This window comes from Penicillium macrosclerotiorum (assembly GCF_028827735.1).
Source record: "Penicillium macrosclerotiorum strain IBT 26536 chromosome Unknown utg000011l_segment0_segment0, whole genome shotgun sequence".
Classification (NCBI taxonomy): Eukaryota; Fungi; Ascomycota; class Eurotiomycetes; order Eurotiales; family Aspergillaceae; genus Penicillium; species Penicillium macrosclerotiorum.
The window spans coordinates 1,083,944-1,101,280 of record NW_026643090.1 but is presented as its reverse complement, the minus strand read 5'-3'; the positions used below and the strand labels follow the sequence as shown (position 1 = coordinate 1,101,280).

Sequence of the window (17,337 nt, the reverse complement as noted above, 5' to 3'; positions counted from 1 at the left end):
CTCAGTGCAGCTGAGCACATGCATATGGGAGGGTTCTCTAACAAGAGGTGGAAATGGTGTTCTGGTCAAAGTGTGGGAACACTTAAGTATACCCAATAGCATGTGACTTGGCGCTATTGCCACTACTTTAGGAAAAGACTGCATGTTCTGTAGAAGCACACGGCCTTGTCCAGCCGGAGTCTTCTTAATGTATACTCAGGCTATATTGAGTGAGTCATCAAGCTCATCATTCTATTGATCAAGATGTTGTTAGCATTAAGATCCTATTCATAGGTTGGTAAGTTACCCTTCTTAGTATATTGAATGAATTTCTTTCATGGCGAATATTGGAATCTTACATTAATAGGCCTAGAATGATTCGTACTTTGATAGGCTTCCTCCCTTACTGGTTAAGAATCAGCAGTGACTTTTCAAATAATCAATGATTTGAGTCATACAATGCAGTTAGATGCTTGTAAGTTAGCCATTATGATTTGTTGAGTCTTCAATTGGTTAAAGAAGACCTATCCTGAAACATCTGGTGATGACCAGATCCCCATTGTTTCATCGATGTGACACCCCTGGGGCTTCATTGATACCACCTCAATGCATAAATCAGCACTCTTCAATCAGATGTGGATGAACTAATTCAGACTTTGACTGCATGAACAATTCTTAACTCTCTTACCCGTCTGGGCATCCATACTAGTATTCATTGACAGATAGGTCACGCAATGGGAATACCGTGCTTAACTTTTATGCACATCATCCACTGAGCAAGAAGCAAATCGCTTATGGATTCGATTTAGATTTCCAAAATTCCCAATTTATGTTGAAACAAGCAACATCCCCGTTGATGCCAAATTTTAATCGCACTCTGTCGCCTCTGCCTGGACATCTGTCACTTCGTCGTATCTCGATGAAGAATGGGTGAAAAATACCACATCAGCCTGCCGCGTGCACCTACTATTCTCCACTCCCGAAGCTGCTTTCAACCCTTTTAGGAATTGATTCGTTGGTTATCTTATGTGCCGGTCCCGTTCCGGTTACCATCGGCATTTACCCCCCGCGAGGTGGAGCCTTTCTGATAAACTGGTTATCAGCATCCCCGCTGCTTTATTTACGAGATGTTGCATAGAACGATATGCATTGGGTTGCACAGGGTTCTAGATGGGAGCAACCGCGTTTTGGTGTGACATGCAAGATACTTTGTCAGTAAAGCGTTCGGAATCAACATCCCCGATGGAATCAATTGGCGGGAGCTCGATGGCAAAACCCATCCCGAGCGAAAAAAAAAAACTTTTCTCGGCTCCGACTGATTAAGGAAATAGGAGCCCGGGGCAAACCGATACAGCATATAATAAGACCAAGACACCCTCAATTCCACTCTGTAACTCCTATTTATCCTCTAGAGATCCCGGAAAGACCGGATTTGCTACACATCTATTATATTCGCTTATTCGGAAACCCCAATTGTTGCGACCCCTGGGCCTCGATTCATCGACCCGAGTGACTCACATCTCTAGACCGTCTTGCCATTTCCCTCAGTCTCAAGAAGAGGGGAATAAAGACTTTATTTGCGCTATCTTCAATTCAATCACGCTATATCAACTGCCCCCCATCTAAAAGACATATCCAAAAATGGGCTCCATCTCTCCCAACCTCGCCGAGCTTGACGCCTCCAACTTCAAGATCACTCGGTCCTCCAACCTCCGGGATGTTCCTCTTCCTGGCTCGCCCGAGGAGCTCAGCCACTCCTACTGCACTGACCACATGGTCACGGTCCGATGGACAGACACTAACGGTTGGGAGACTCCCGAGGTGAAGCCGTTTCAGAACTTGAGCATCCCGCCCACAGCCTCATGTCTGCACTATGCTACCGAGTGCTTTGAGGGGATGAAGGTGTACCGTGGATATGACGGTAAATTGCGCCTGTTTCGCCCGGACTGCAATGGCGAGCGTCTGAACTCTTCCTCCCAGCGATCCTCCCTGCCCGGCTTCAAGACTGACGAGGTGAAAAAGCTCGTGGCGAAACTGATGCAAATTGATGGCCCCCGTAAGTGATAGGCAACATCCAGTTCTATCTGGTCATTGAAATTCGCCGAGGCCCTTCTCGTTACTAATAAGAGCATATAGGCTGGCTTCCCGAGGATCGTCCCGGCTCGTTCCTCTACATTCGTCCTACTGTCATTGGCAACGGACCACACCTGGGCGTGCAGGTCCCTAAGGAGGCTCTCCTGTTCATCATTGCCGTGCCCTGGCCCGACATGACCAAGATGAAGAAGGACACCAATGAGGCCCCGAAGAAGGGCTTGAAGCTCTTTGCATCTCACCCCGATACCGTTCGTGCCTGGCCTGGTGGCTTCGGCTACGCCAAGCTGGGTGCCAACTATGGTCCGTCCCTGCAGGCTCATGGCCAGGCCCAGGCGCTCGGCTTCGATCAGATCCTATGGCTCTTTGGCGAGGACCGCCAGGTCACCGAGGCTGGTGCCAGCAACTTTTTCATTGTTTGGCACAACGGTGACACCGGTCGTCTAGAGCTGGTCACGGCCCCGTTAGAGAACCAGCTCATTCTGCCTGGTGTGACTCGCCGGAGCGTGTTGGAGTTGGCTCGTGAACGTTTGTCCGAGCATTTTGTCGGCAAGCTGGCCCCGTTGCAGGTCGTCGAGCGAACTATCACCATCGCCGAGATTGAGAAGGCTGCCCAACAGGGCCGCATTGTAGAGTCTTTTGTTTCAGGCACTGCTGTAAGTCTAAACTGACATTGATGGCCTTGCTTCTAAAATGGCTTTGTTCCTGACTCACCTGTTATTTAGTACTTCATCACGCCTGTGGCCATGATTCGTAATCACGACACCGATATCAGCACCCTTGGCAAGGACGGTGAGCCGGCCGGGTACGCTGCCCAATTCAAGTCTTGGCTGGGAGACATTATGTTTGGCAAAGAAGAGCATGAGTGGGCATACGTGGTTGAGGACGAGGAGAAATAGAGAGCGGCGATACCAGGCGTGGCGAAATAGATCATTGTAGTTTGATCTTTTCTCGCGAGCGGTATATCTTGATGATTCCTTACGAACTCTAGAATAGATGAGCTTCGGTGTATATAGATTTTTGTTTCTCTTCATGAATTCAAAGAGAGCACGAATAGCGTGTTGAGTCGCGTTAAGAAACTTTGCGTAGTTTTGAAGCTTCCTCCGTGTATTGATTAAAGTAGGATTCGCAAGGAAGGAAAACCATCATCTAGTAATTTGTGTCATTATTATTCCGCAAAATAGGTCGTCCTTAATTTAAGAACAAAATGGGATAGTATGTTTTAGTATCTCATGTCCTCTAAATCCGAGGCTTCTTCGTCTTCGGACAATGCATCATGCTCCTCCAAGTCAACTACGACTGGGGCATATTCACCCGTCTCCTCATCTTCATCATTGTCATCTAGCTCCATTTCAACCTCCTCGCCATCTTCCAATCGGAGCATACCACGTCTGACAATGGATTCTCGCTGTAGCTCCCAGTCGTATTCCTCCTTTACCCATGCTTTCAGCTTGTTAAGCTCATCTCTCACCATCGATGAGGCTCCTATCTCAACAACCTCATCAACGGACCGCCGGACCTTAATTAATAATTGGCGCAGAAACTCTCCGCCTTCGTCTCCATCGATCTCGAAGAGACCACCTTCAACATCATCGCATCGTTGTAATTGTCGCAAAAGGATGCGAAGAGCTTCGGCTATAAAAGCCTCCCTGTCCACGATCGCTCGGCGGCATGTCAAGATAAGCTCCAGCAAGCGCTTCCATTGCTGAAGGCAGGAGAAGTTCATCAGTGTTAACACCACCAAGAATGTAAATTGCAGTTCCCCGAGCAACTGCGCCTCGCCTGTCTGCTCATCAACGGTAATTTCACCTGAGACCCGACTGGAATATCGGATGATCAAGTCTGCTAGAGCCCAGGACCTGTCCTGAGCGCCCTCTGTCCGTTCTCTTCCAATGGCCCCTTCACGCCAGGTTCTCTTCAAATCAACCGGGAGAAATTGAAACTCTCTTTCTTGCTCTTCCGCAGGCGCTTGGGTTTCCTGGGGCACCTCAGCCGGCGAGTCCACTCCAGGAATATGATCGGCATCACGATTTGCGGTACTGGCTGAAGTCACCGTCCAGCGCGGGTGGCCATCCACATCCATTTCACAATCTCCAAGTATGCGCGAAAGAATATCGGGAGAAATCCGATCTGTCAGCTGTCGCCAATCCCGGCGCCCAATCTGCTCAGACTCTTCGTCCTCCTCCGCAATAGTCGTCTCAGCTGGTGTTGAACCTGGCTTGTTGGACAGCATGGCCGCGGACACGCGACTGCGATACCGAAACAAGCCGCCGCGCTGCCAGACCGCACCTAGGTTGGCTTTATGGCGCATCGCCTCCTGGCAATCTGCATCACTACCGCTTTTCAATGAGGCTAGGGACTCAATGCCGGCGTTCCATTTCCAAATATAGATCTGCGGCCCGATCTTCGACTCTTGCGCCACCACAAGGGCTGTGTTGCTGTCTCCATGTCCAGTGGCACGGATATCTCCCACGTAGAACCATGCGCCACAGCGAAGAGACAGGCTCTCTGTGGTGCCTGTGTATAAGAAGTGCCATCCGACCGGGAGATCTCGGATCCCATGAAAATTGGCTGTCGACGAAAAAGTGATCAGATCAATGCCGACAAGGGTCTTCGGGGGTAGGTCTGGAAGGAGGATGGTCGGCGACGGCTGAAGCGGCGAAGGCATTATGTTTGAGCAGCCCAGCCCCACCGAGGTGCACTTCAGGTCCGGTGAATCCTGAGATACCGGGAAGATCTAGAAAGCGTCGTCGTGGTGGCAGGGATGCGCTGGCTGGCGGGGTTTGATGGGGTTGAAAACTTGTGCGGCAGGGACCGCAGCCCTGTGCAACTGATCGATTGCTGGAATAGAGCGCTTCGTATCTCAGGCTGATGGTTGCAAGGACTATTATGTGAGATTTTTGCTCCTGGGAGCAGGGATTGCGAGGCGTGGCCGATGGTGTCGCTTCAAGGTTGTGCAGGAAACTGCGCAGCTCATTCTTCTTATCGGCCCCGCGATAGCTCCCCACACTTGGTTGAAGAGGCGCCAATCCTATACCATTGGCCAAGTCAATGAAGTGTTTAGAGAATAATCAGTCCAACCAGAGGAGCTAGTTGATGCAGCCTCCGTGTCATAACAAAAGGATGATATGTCTATGTCAATCTTTTATGGCACTAATTAGATCTTTCAATTGAGGGGGCTTTGCATCCGAGGGCCTAAGATGTTGACACAATGGAATTGCGTCTCCTAGGTGGAGGAGGCTCTTGAAGGCCTCAAGGCAGATATCAAATCCTTAGAGACAAGTGTCATTGAATGGATCAGAGTGCGCAATGTGCGATGGATTATCGTCAACGGAAGAAAGACCAGCACCCGATTGATGGCCAAAGCAAATTTGATACGAGAAAGCTTCCAAATTACGACTTGATGGTTCATAAGGAAATCATCGTATGAGTTACTAGGACAGGCTTATTCAAAAATCTCCAAAATGCTCTTGGCAGATCCATTCTATCGCCAGCTCTTCAGGCATTGGTAGTAGGAAATTATCAATCTCCTTAGCCCAAAAAGGGTTCTGAGGATTGACTTGGTTGGCAGTAGTGTGTTCCTAATATGATGGATACCGACCAGCTATTTCCCAATCAATAATACCAACAATATTATCTCCACGAGCAAGAATTTTCAGGCTGCTGAGATCGCTATGAGTGAACACCAAAGGCAAAGATCTGCTTTGTTGTTGCTAGATAAGGTTCTGAATTTGAGGGTAAAGCCTGGGATTAAACTCCATATCTATTCAAAGATGCTGATAGAAGTTCTGGACGGTCCTAAACGGACCAAAGCGCAAGGAATAGCCTGGTATACAGCTATCAAAGAGCGATCCGCTATCAACAGAAGCAACCTCTATTCCTTGCGGAGGCTGGAGCTCCCGCATCTCGATACAAGATTTCCCACTTGTGAAAAAAGTTTTGCCTTTGACTCCTCACTTCGGTAGACCCAGCCACTGCTAATAATATCCCCCTGAATCCTTTCTATCGCAATGTAGGTCGACCCAGAATGAGTAAATGCACATGAATTTTCGGTACTGGTAAATGTGTATGTCGCGACAAGAAAAGCATTGTTGAAGCTTCCGATAAATGCACATGGCGCCCGTACTTCACACATAGTTTGTCTGTCAGCATGAGAACGTCTCCATATCGTGACCGGATCTTCTTCAGAACTTTGATCGCTAGAATTGTCGAGTGCCAATTCCAGACCTTGTTATTAATAGGCTTGGGTACGGTGGATAGCAACGGTGAAAATTGGTTGTTTTCATTACTTGGAAGGGCCATTTCTACCATAAAGAAAAATGTCTAGGAACCATAATCATGATGAGAAAGACAATAAGAGCATGCACATCGTCAATGCGCGTCTGAGGTGGTGGTTGCGAAGATTTATTGCACGTCATACATTTTAGCGTTTCTCACGTGGTAGCGCAACACTCGGCTTTGTTCTCGGGCCGTAGTGTACAGAAAACCCAAAGCCTCCACACTTGCACCAGTTTCCCTCGTGTGTTTGTTGAAGGCGATTTAGAGAACAACTCTACGATGTGCAGTTTCACAAAACACGTCATAACTACGGCCCCTATGACAAGACTGAAGCAGTCATACAAGGATGGGAAGTAAGACTACAGTGGGCGGGAACGAATATATACTCAGAAATGGTTATTGATTCAGTCAACGAAAACTAGTTCAATAACCCAATCAAGCATGAACTTTTCAGGGCATGAAAATATCTGAAGACCAGGCAATAAGGGCCGTTCTTCGCGTTTATTCCATCCACAAAAGCAGGTAGATCCTGCCGGGCTCCGCCAATCCAGCCGCGCAATGAATTCGCAGTGAGATAAGACCAAGCTCGCACACGTCTACAGACGGCGACCACGGCGACCACCCTTGCGACGAGTAGAGTCGGAGGGGGTGGGGGTCACGTCCTCAATGCGGCCAATGCGCATACCGGCACGGGCAAGGGCACGGAGGGCAGACTGGGCACCGGGACCAGGGGTCTTGGTGCCGTTACCACCAGTGGCACGGATCTTGATGTGCAGGGCGGTGATGCCGAGCTCCTTGCAGCGGGCAGCAACATCCTGGGCAGCCAGCATGGCAGCGTAGGGGGAGGACTCGTCACGGTCAGCCTTGACCTTCATACCACCGGTGACACGGACGATGGTTTCACGACCACTATTTGCAAGAAATGTTAGTCAACACCATCTAAGACTTCTCCGAAAATGACCCTCCAGCTGCAGTCTTGGTTCGGGTGCCGCAAGAATCGGGCTCGCCGAGCGCGAAAACATTGGGATCGGAGTCAGAGACGAGAGACAAACCTGAGATCGGTGACGTGGACGAAGGTGTCGTTGAAGGAGGCGAAGATGCGGGCAACGCCGAAAACGAGCTTGCCTGTTCCATGTCCCAGTTTGTTAGATTCGGTGCATTCTCATCATCGTGAATTTTCCAAGAAGAACATCGAGCATTCGAACATACCGTCACCGGCGAGGGGGCCGAGGGAGACGTTCTCCTTGGCGGGAGCCTTCTTGGGGGGAGCCATTGCGATTGTGGATGGGGTTTGTCGTGGATGGAATATGGAAAAGAAGAAGGAAAAGTCGCACTGGTCGAGGATCAAAGATTGAAAAAGTGGGTGTGTGCCCTAGCGCACCCGTGGACTGTGATTGGACAGCGCAGGTGCTCGGGCAAGCGAGTGAGAGCCTGAGGCCCGAAAGAACCCCAAGCGGGCAAAAACGGGCAAAATCGCGGTGCAAGAGTCGGCCCGGAAGGCGGTGAGGAGGAAGCTCCGCTCGTCTATTTAAATTTTCTGCGACGGCTTACTTTCATGTCTTTTCAAGCACTACAAGTGATCTTTCCATCCTCGATTGATTCGGAGTACTCCGGGTCAGCCAGGCCACCGCAAAGACAGATTGAACGATTGTACTAACCCTCTATAACGTGTCTGTGACAGCTCCGTGGTGCCCGGCGCAAGCTGTGGGCCTGAGTCATTGTCAGAATGGGACGCACTAAGCAAGATGCCTCGATTGGCATCATCGGGATGGGTGATATGGGCAAGATGTATGCTCAGCGTCTGAGCGACGCCGGATGGAGGTAAATTTTCAGCCATTCCCGTTTTCTGTCCTCGTGGATTCCATGCGAGCAACTAGGTAAGCTTCTTTTGTCTTGTGCTTCCGTCCTTTTGCTTTTCCCGTCCCCCTCAACATGATGACTTGAGTGCATTTGGCTCGAGTATGGCTCGGTGGTTGTACTGCCTAAACCATTCTGGTCGGTGGTCGGCTGCTGGGCTGTCAGTGATGTGAAACCCTCGCTACCTTACTTTTTTTGTCTGACTACCATGGAAAACTCTTCTTTTGATTCTCCTCGCTACAATTGCTCCTGGTGACTCAGTGCTAATGAGTGATTTCCGATAGTCTGCTATATACTTTTTTCCCAACATGGACTATGGATGGGTAAAGTTGTGATCACTCGTCACTAACCTGGCCTTTTGTTCTTCCCAAGGATTAACGCGTGTGACATGCCTGAGAACTTTGAATCTCTGACCCAAGAGTTCGCTTCTCAAGTACGTCTCCTGCGGGCGTCCTAATATACCCCCAGATACTCATCGTATATAGCCCCTGGTCACCATTTTACCCAATGGCCATCTCGTTTCCAGACTTAGCGATTTCATTCTTTACAGTGTAGAAGCCGGCGTCATCGACCGAGTCGTGGCGCAGTACGGGCCATGTATGTTTCGCGACCCACTGAACATCCAGCCCTAAACCATTGCGGCGCGGTGCCATGGAGATCCCCAAGTACACCTTGAAAGTCCATCTGTTCTGACTGGAATCCAAATCTAAAGCTACTAAGGTTGGCGCCATCGTGGGTGGCCAAACCTCCTGCAAAGCCCCGGAACTTGCAGCATTCGAAAAACACCTGCCGGCCGACGTAGAGATCGTATCCTGCCATTCGTTACATGGGCCCAAAGTGAACCCCAAAGGCCAGCCTCTGGTACTCGATCCCAAGCCCGATTCTTATCAGACCAGTTCTGGCGTTGACACCGCGTCTCATTTTTAGGTCTTAATTCAGCACCGAGCGTCTGACGAAAGCCTCCGATTTGTCGACGGTATTCTGTCGTCCTTCGGGTCCAAACATGTCTATCTCACTGGTGAGATGCACGATCGTATCACCGCCGACACACAGGCAGTCACCCACGCTGCCTTCTTGAGTATGGGGACTGCATGGCAGGCCAATAATCAATTTCCCTGGGAGATCTCTCGCTGGGTGGGTGGCATCGAGAACGTCAAAATCAACATCACCCTCCGTATCTATTCGAATAAGTGGCATGTCTATGCCGGTCTGGCAATCCTCAACCCGGCTGCGAAGCAGCAGATTCGACAGTACGCCGAGTCGGTGACAGAACTTTATAAGCTCATGATCGGAGGACATCGGGACGAGCTCAAGCGCCGAGTGAAGGCGGCCGGTGCCGCTGTTTTCAAAAAGGACACCGAGGGACAAGATCTGTTGCTGAAGGACGAGGTACTCGATCGATTTTCTCTTTCCAATCGCTCGCGTGAGATGTCTCCACCGAATAGTCATCTAAGCTTGCTTGCCATTGTCGACTGCTGGTCTAAGCTTGGTATCGTACCTTACGACCATATGATTTGCTCCACGCCGGTACGTGAACCAAAGAACAAAAAGCTTCGGTAAGGTCGATTTCGCCTAACAAGAAAACTTTCATAGCTCTTTCGTCTCTGGCTGGGAGTCACCGAGTACTTGTTCCGCAACCCTGAGCTCCTCGACGAAGCTCTGGATACCGCCATTGACGATAATACCTTCCGCTCCGATGACCTAGAGTTTACATTTGCTGCTCGGGTGAGTCTACAAAAAAAATACGAGCATTTGATTCGCCTAGTTACATCCTTTGTTCAACATACTGATTTTTCGTAGGCGTGGTCTGACTGTGTCTCCTTCGGAGATTTTGAGTCCTACAGGGACCGATTTGAACGGATTGCTCAGTACTTCGCACCCCAATTCCCGGAAGCTGCCAAGCTTGGAAACGAGATGATGAAGACGATCTTGGAGAAAACCACCAATCAACCTTGAACAATACAAGGTGTACAATAGGTTCTGGTGTATGAATGTATTATGGCCAGTGTATGATGCCTCTGTGGAAACGAACAAGAAAATCAAATTAACGCAGGCTGGAGGATGCACCGCCTGACCGTACCCAGAAGATTCTTTTACGATTCCTCTGTTATACTCTTGAGAATGCCCCAATGTACTATGAGCAAGATTAATGGATAACATAAGAGCATCAATGGTTACAAATTATATATCTCCTTTGTTAAACCGGCCATTCAATATTTACTTTTTGACTGGATTTTATAAATTAAGACATAGTTTCTATCTTGCCAGCGTCTTCCGCAATATGAGTCGTCAAACATAGAGGACGCAGAGTAATTATTCGATGGCCTTCGGTATTGAGAATTCATCCGATGGTCTTCCCATTTCTTTCTTGAGCACTAACAAATAGAAGTGCACAGCTCCCGACTCAATGCCTCGAGTGTATGGCTTAGTCATCATGTGTTGCTCCGCCGCGATCGAGTTGAACCGAAGTGAGTGGGACAATCGACTATTCGTGCAGATCGCCTTTACTACTTGTCCTATTCCCTTGTTGACTGCAGGTCAGTTGTGATGGCAGCTGTCGCTCACTGATCACTAGGAGCGCAACCCGTGACTGCGGAGCCCTTCCCCTCCCTCCTCCCCTACGCTTCCCCAGACAACAGCCGGAGCCCTTGCTCCCCGACTTCACCTCCTCCCCCAACCTCAATGCGGCCCCGCAATATTCTACATATTCGTGACAGGTGATAGACAGCCTCTGTGGCTAAATGGAGCTCTATGGCTTCCGGGCACAACTCAGCGTTCTCCGCATCCACCCATCATCGCCCGTTGGGTGATGGTCGTTCTTCATTCAGCCACGATGGCGGTTCGGTGGATGGGAGCTGGAATGATAGTGTGCCTAGGTCGGGACGAAATGGGCGATCGGGATCCGGTGGCAGTGCCACCGCCAGCACACGAGCAGGCACTTCACTGGCCCCGTCCTTTGGCGGCCCAGGGAGCTTCAGTGCGGAATTAAAGAGCATGAATTCGCGGAGCATCACACCCCGCCCTGATGGCACGTATACGCGACGAGCAAGCCGATCGATTGGCGAAGACGATTTTCCGACCACCGAAGAACGGCAGGCTGTCATTCGAGACAAGATCGCGAAGGAAATGAAGATTAAGTCAGGGACGGAGAATATGTTGGAGGCCCTTCTCACCAAGCCACCGAAGCAAATCAAGGAACAACGTCTGAGGGTTGAATCGGAGCTAAGCACTTCCAACCGCAAACTGGTGGAGTTACAACGTGAACTGGAAGAGGAGCTGCTACGTGCCCAGGCACCATCCACAACTCCCCCGCGTAGTCGCCTTTCGAGCCTCTTCCGTGGGAGTCCTATGCGCTCTCCTTCGCGGAATAACAACATCGTTGCTGAATCGTTGAATGAGGATGAGCAAGAGAACGAGGAAGGCGATATGGAGTCACCGACATATGTCCTCACCGAAACACTTCAAGCCCTTGAAATTGAGGGCATGTCACCAGATTTTTATGTTGAACGCGCCAACAGTCTGGTTGAGCTGTTCAAACGATATCCGACCCTCAAGTATGACCTTGCATGGCCGGTGTTTGGTTTGCGCGTCCAGGTCATGCTCCTTAGCGACAGCAAAGAAGTCGTCGCTGCTGGCTACAGATTAACTCGTTATGCCATCGCAGACCGAAAATCTCTCCAGACAATTCGAGCATTACATACTGATGAACTCGTCATCTTGTCGCTTGTCAAGGAGAGCAAAGCTAGCATTGAACGAGAGCAGGCTCTGAAGTTCGTGAGAGCTTTCCTCGACGTTAAGGACGGCGTGAAAGAGATATCTCGCGCCATTGTGCGTACAATCGTCTCGGTTGCCGAACACCATGAGGATCGCCTAAGGAATATTTCCATTATGACTCTGGCAGAGATGTTGGTTAAGGACCCTCAGCTCGTGGCTTCCGCAGGTGGATTTGCCGCCCTGCACGATGCTCTAGCCGAAGGTACGTTTGGTGCATCGGAAAGCTTGATTTCGAGCTTCTTGCATGTCCTGGATACTCCACACAGTCGGAAATATCTCCAGGGATGTGAGTTGGAGGCTGTGTTGGCCCCCTTCACGGATTCATTAGCCGACTCATTGCGTAACGGTCGATTAAAGTCTGCTGCTCGAGCAATCTCTGCTATGCTCAAGACTTGGCCCGGCCTAGTGATACTCACAAGACATGGGGCGAAACCACTACAGTCTCTTTTGGAGTCACTTCACTACCCTGACCCTCAAGCTAGAGATCTTATCATGGAGCTGCTATTTGATGCTCTCCGAATAAAGCCCCCATCCTGGTCATCTTCCTTCCTTGCAGGGAGAAGGCTTACAACCTACGGCAGAGTCTCAAACCTGCGATCTGACACTGACTCAAAACGCACCTCCGGATTTTCTGATAGTGGTAGCAATAAGTTTGATCTTACAGCGCATTTCTCCACCCTCATCCTGGCAGCATTGATTGCAGCTGGTCTCCCAAAGGTGAGGAATTCTCATCTTGTCCAAATAGTATTATCAAAACACTGATAAGTATAGGCACTCTCTGAGCTGATTGAGGATGAACCCGACCTCTCTCTCCGACGAAAAGCAACACTCCTCTTAACCGAAGTTCTCAAATTGGCCCATCATTCGTTACCAGCCACCGTTAGTTCAGACCTACAGGTTCTCGCACATCTTCTGCCTCCCGCTATTGAATTCGACACCGAGAACCATGACGTCTCCACCTCGACAATATTCCAAATCGAGAGTATCAATCGTACGCTGGCACGCTCTGGCGGGTTTACCGGTGGGGCTGGACGCTATAACATGGATGCAGACTTGTCAGCCTCTTTGCTGCCCAGTGACCAAGGGAAAGATAAACTGAGCCCTAATATGGACGAACAAACGTTTCGCAATGCTATTTTGGAGACCCACGTGCTAAACACGGTCAATTTCAACAAATGGAAATGGGATCTCATCCACCGCCTTGTTGAAGGCCCTCTTACTAACCCAAAGAGAGTGGACGAAGCGATCAAAGGGTCCAAATTCATGAAACGACTCATTGGATTTTACCGACCCTTCAAATATAGATTCTCGATGGTTCCAAACTCAAAGCCAAATTACCGATATGTCAGAACCGGCTGCGCCTTAATGCGAACCCTTGTCCAAACAGCCGAAGGCACCAAGTATCTAGCCGAGAACAAGTTTCTGCGGCAAGTTGCTGAATGCTTGGCGCAGTTAGATCGTATGAGTGGATTGACTTCGGCATCACCGCTTTTCTCGCGTGAACAGATGTCTAATACCATGAGTGGCGGCTACTTTGCGATGCTGGGGACGTTGAGTGCGGATGCCAATGGCCTTCTCATGATGGAAAGATGGCACATGTTGAACATGTTCTATCACATCATCGAATTACAAGATCGGAATGACTTGATTCAGACCCTACTAGGGAACATGGATTACAGTCGCGAAAGCCACTTGCGCGTCATGCTTTCAAAGGCACTTACTATCGGCTCCAAAGAAATTCGGATTTTTGCCACCAAGCTCCTTCGCAAATATGCCGTCGGAGATGTCACCTTGTCTCCACATGTGGCCATTGGCAACGCGGAATGGGTTGTCAAGCTTCTTGTGACTCAATTATATGACCCCGATGTCATGGTTTGTCAAATTGCCGTGAAAATCCTTGAGGAGGCATGCAACCAGCGTGACTACCTTGAATTTGTAGTCAAATGCCGGCCTTCCCTCGATCACCTCGGCGAAATTGGCGCACCGCTACTTCTTCGCTTTCTTTCAACGTCCGTTGGCTACCATTACCTGGATGGCTTGGATTATATCACGCAGGAAATGGACGATTGGTTCCTTGGGAGGAATGATTCGTACGTGGGTCTTGTGGAAGCGGCACTTTCCCGAGCTTATGTCGACCAACCTCGACGTAACAGCTTCGCCCCCGAAGACTTGGTCGATTTGCAAGATATTGGAGTTGTTCCACCTCACTTCTACCGGGAACTTGCTCGTACCGCCGAGGGATGCAAGTTGCTGGAGCAGTCGGGTCATTTCAATGAATTTGCCTGGACTATTCGCGATTTTCGGTTAGAAGAAGAAGATACCGAGGTTCTTCTGAAAGTGAAAGGTTGTCTGTGGGCCGTAGGTAACGTTGGGTCAATGGAACTCGGCGCACCATTCCTGGAACAAGATATTGTACAGCGCATTGTTACAATTGCCGAGAGCGCAGGCGTGTTGACTATGCGTGGTACCGCCTTTTTCGTTCTTGGGTTGATTTCCCGAAGCAGGCAAGGCTTAAAAGTATTGCAACAGTTGGGTTGGGATTCGGCCATTGATCAGAATGGCGAGTCACTGGGCCTTTGTCTCCCCGCTGATTTCCGCAAGCTGTTCTTGGTAAGAATGTCGTTCCAATTTCGCAGAATGCTTTACTAAATTCTCTAGGTTTCCTTCCCCGGCTATGATACCAAGGCGAAACGTACTCCGCAGGACAAACTCAAGGAAGCGACCACAGATTCCGACCCTGTGAACCAGAAGATTTTAAAGCTGATCGTTGATATGGGAAATACTGTCCTATCTAAACGATCTGCTTCAGATTTGCACAGGTAATCTTCCTCTCCGCCTCTCTATTTTCGTCGCTATCCCCGCTTATATGTCAAAATTGCAGTATCAAGTCCAAACAACCTGAACGATTTCACCAAGTACATCTGTTTCGCAAAGCCTTGTGCATTCTTGAAAGCCACCATTTCCGCCTACCAGCCCGACGCTTTACTTTAGATCTCTTTGACAAGAGCGTCATGCGACGCATTGTCTTCGAAGACGAATCGTCCGGATCAGAATCGGACTCGTCTACCTAGAGCCCCAATCTTCTTTTACGATGCAGGCTTTTTCTCCTGAATTTCTCTCTCTCCTCTGTCAACTCTTTTTAACATGACAGACGGCCTGGTCCGGCCAAATCTGATTCCCCTGCAATACTGGTTGGCGTTTGTGTTCTTGCTCGGCATGATTTGCGTTTTTTTCGATCTATAAAGCCTGAAGAATCTGGGTCAGCTCTCCGGTGTTTTCCTTTTCTTTGCTTAACTTGTTCAACGCATTTGTAACAGGCATGGCGATGGTTTGACCCTAGGAATGAGACACGAAACGAATTTCAGCATTGCATGCTTCTTATAAAATTCCTTGCTGTTTCTCTTGGTAATCTGTATCAAATTATAATGTTTTTGGCCGTAGCACCCAAGTACCCTCCTGTTCCGTCGGTCTTCCTAACCTAAGGTGCGCGGTGCAAGAGTTGAAATCCGCCACAATACTAAACAAAGTAGAACTTGGATTAAGAGGGCTACTCTTTCGATTTATTGCTGTTGGAAGTCCTCTCTTCATCCTCCAGCATCTTCTCGACGGCTTCCCGTGCTGTAAGCTCCTCGATGAGCTGAGAATTTCCCTCGCGCAGAAGGGTGGCAATTCGCTTCATTCTTGAGACTGAATCTGGGAGGTCCACACTCTTCGGCGCCTCAACTACATGCTTTGCCAAGAAATGATTAGTATGGGCGATTTGTCCGTCGACCATCTCCATTCGCACAACATCCACATGGGTAAACTCAAGGGAAGTTGCGCCAGAGATATCTGCAATCATGATGTGGCCGGAAGTTCCGAAGCCCAACGAGCTTAGCTTTTCTACAGCTTCCAGGCGAGATGACATCTCCAATGCGTGTCGGAGAGCGAGATGGATAGGGATTCCATTGAAGTTGATGCCGCGAGCACGTATTGCATTCAGGAATACCCCGACTCCGGAGGAGTTAATCCCACTTTTGCCGATGATACCTGCTTCGGTGACCTGACTAACTTTGGGCTTGTGTCCATCCTCGTCCTGGCTTGGATTAATGTGCATCAGCACCAACCGTTCCTTTTGAGGATCTTCCCACTATTGAGTTCAGATTAGAGTCCCTGGGCGAAAGCGAGATAGTGATATAGTAACATACGTCCCAATTTTGGCCTGCAGTGCTGAACTCTTGCGTTTGCCAGGCTACGGATGTGCAGCCATCATCCATCATTCCCATCGATATCTCCGATCGAGTGTTTAGTGCGAGTATGGATAGGAAATCGACTTTGGCGCCGTCAGCGATGCCTTTTGAATAGTTCTCAGATGTCAGAGCTCGATATGGTAACAAGAAAGCTAAAAAGGTTCATTAAGTATCTAACCTCGCATCTCTTCCACAAGCTGGGGGACATATTTTGCGAGAAACGGAAGATATTTTTGAGCGACTTCTGAAGCCTCTGCCCAGGCCAAGTTGCTTTTCTTCAGAAAATAGGTCTTGTAGAAGTCCAAGCTTCCCTGGATTAAATCTGCTGCTTCTTTTCCATGACGGAATCCAATCTGATTGAGTAGACGATCAGGTTAGCCACAAGTAGAGTCCATCATGATATTAGAACGCTCACCTCGTAGGGGGTGCCAGAGCAGGTTATCTCTAGCATGTTGATTAAGAAATGACCGGTGTAGTAAAGTCTCATTCAAGCATACCAGGAACTAAGGAATGCATTTGTATTTTATGGCAATGATGGATAAGCACGGCACAGATTAGGATACAGATTAGGATAGGCGTGAGGGGAAACTTCGTCTGCGCTCCGAACCGATGCTGGATTTCCAAATAGAGTAAGAGCCCGAGCGATAGCAGTGCTCTTCCTGTGCGGTGGACATATAGTGAGTCTTACCTTCAGGTCTGATGATTTAGAATTTTTGGGTAGATCAGCGTTCTCCCTTCAAATATCAGTGGGATATTAATCTCCTAGGCGATGGGGTTCTCTCGAGAGGGGGATCCCATATCTATCTATGTGGGATGACACGAGGTTACAATGTGCCGCTGTCGATTAAGACCTTCAAATTTTCCACCAAGATAGGAACATCTCCAATCTTATTAACAAATCGAGGTCTCAAGGATTCCAAGTTCCGGCGAGAAGCAATTGGGGAACATTCTGATCACGTGATATTCCATGCACCCCAGCAGCCAGAGCAACTTGGATGAGTCGGTCTGGATATCTCGGAGTGGGGAGTCGTTTCGGAAGAAAAGTCATGAGCAATCAATGATATCGGCTCTTATACAGAATTCGCGTTTCGCTGGTCCAAGTTCTGTCCCAGCTTCCCTGCGTTATCTC

General features: G+C 49.2%; 6 protein-coding genes across 6 annotated transcripts; 3 read left to right on the top strand and 3 right to left on the bottom strand.

The window, feature by feature from the left end:
- Positions 1-1,620: 1,620 nt before the first annotated feature.
- On the top strand, positions 1,621-2,969 carry N7462_011357 (branched-chain amino acid aminotransferase, cytosolic; the record flags this gene model as incomplete). The annotated part of the gene is made up of 3 exons (XM_057083071.1): positions 1,621-2,035; positions 2,116-2,726; positions 2,796-2,969. 3 exons carry the CDS (start codon positions 1,621-1,623, stop codon positions 2,967-2,969), a joined length of 1,200 nt encoding a protein of 399 aa, XP_056928426.1.
- A 323-nt stretch (positions 2,970-3,292) lies between these two features.
- Positions 3,293-4,738, bottom strand: N7462_011356 (AAR2 splicing factor family protein; the record flags this gene model as incomplete). The annotated part of the gene is made up of 1 exon (XM_057083070.1): positions 3,293-4,738. One exon carries the CDS (start codon positions 4,736-4,738, stop codon positions 3,293-3,295), a length of 1,446 nt encoding a protein of 481 aa, XP_056928425.1.
- Positions 4,739-6,944: 2,206 nt separating this feature from the next.
- On the bottom strand, positions 6,945-7,621 carry N7462_011355 (40S ribosomal protein uS11; the record flags this gene model as incomplete). Its single annotated transcript, XM_057083069.1, has 3 exons — positions 6,945-7,257; positions 7,401-7,473; positions 7,558-7,621. The coding sequence occupies 3 exons, from the start codon at positions 7,619-7,621 to the stop codon at positions 6,945-6,947; spliced, it is 450 nt and encodes a 149-aa protein (XP_056928424.1).
- A 453-nt stretch (positions 7,622-8,074) lies between these two features.
- On the top strand, positions 8,075-10,161 carry N7462_011354 (prephenate dehydrogenase (NADP(+)); the record flags this gene model as incomplete). Its single annotated transcript, XM_057083068.1, has 7 exons — positions 8,075-8,169; positions 8,578-8,638; positions 8,691-8,802; positions 8,918-9,066; positions 9,133-9,732; positions 9,799-9,930; positions 10,006-10,161. The coding sequence occupies 7 exons, from the start codon at positions 8,075-8,077 to the stop codon at positions 10,159-10,161; spliced, it is 1,305 nt and encodes a 434-aa protein (XP_056928423.1).
- Positions 10,162-10,956: 795 nt separating this feature from the next.
- On the top strand, positions 10,957-15,050 carry N7462_011353 (putative cytosolic regulator Pianissimo; the record flags this gene model as incomplete). Its single annotated transcript, XM_057083067.1, has 4 exons — positions 10,957-12,696; positions 12,751-14,589; positions 14,638-14,798; positions 14,861-15,050. The coding sequence occupies 4 exons, from the start codon at positions 10,957-10,959 to the stop codon at positions 15,048-15,050; spliced, it is 3,930 nt and encodes a 1,309-aa protein (XP_056928422.1).
- Positions 15,051-15,526: 476 nt separating this feature from the next.
- On the bottom strand, positions 15,527-16,659 carry N7462_011352 (peptidase C45 acyl-coenzyme A:6-aminopenicillanic acid acyl-transferase; the record flags this gene model as incomplete). Its single annotated transcript, XM_057083066.1, has 4 exons — positions 15,527-16,108; positions 16,167-16,312; positions 16,387-16,561; positions 16,624-16,659. The coding sequence occupies 4 exons, from the start codon at positions 16,657-16,659 to the stop codon at positions 15,527-15,529; spliced, it is 939 nt and encodes a 312-aa protein (XP_056928421.1).
- Between the last annotated feature and the right edge of the window lie 678 nt (positions 16,660-17,337).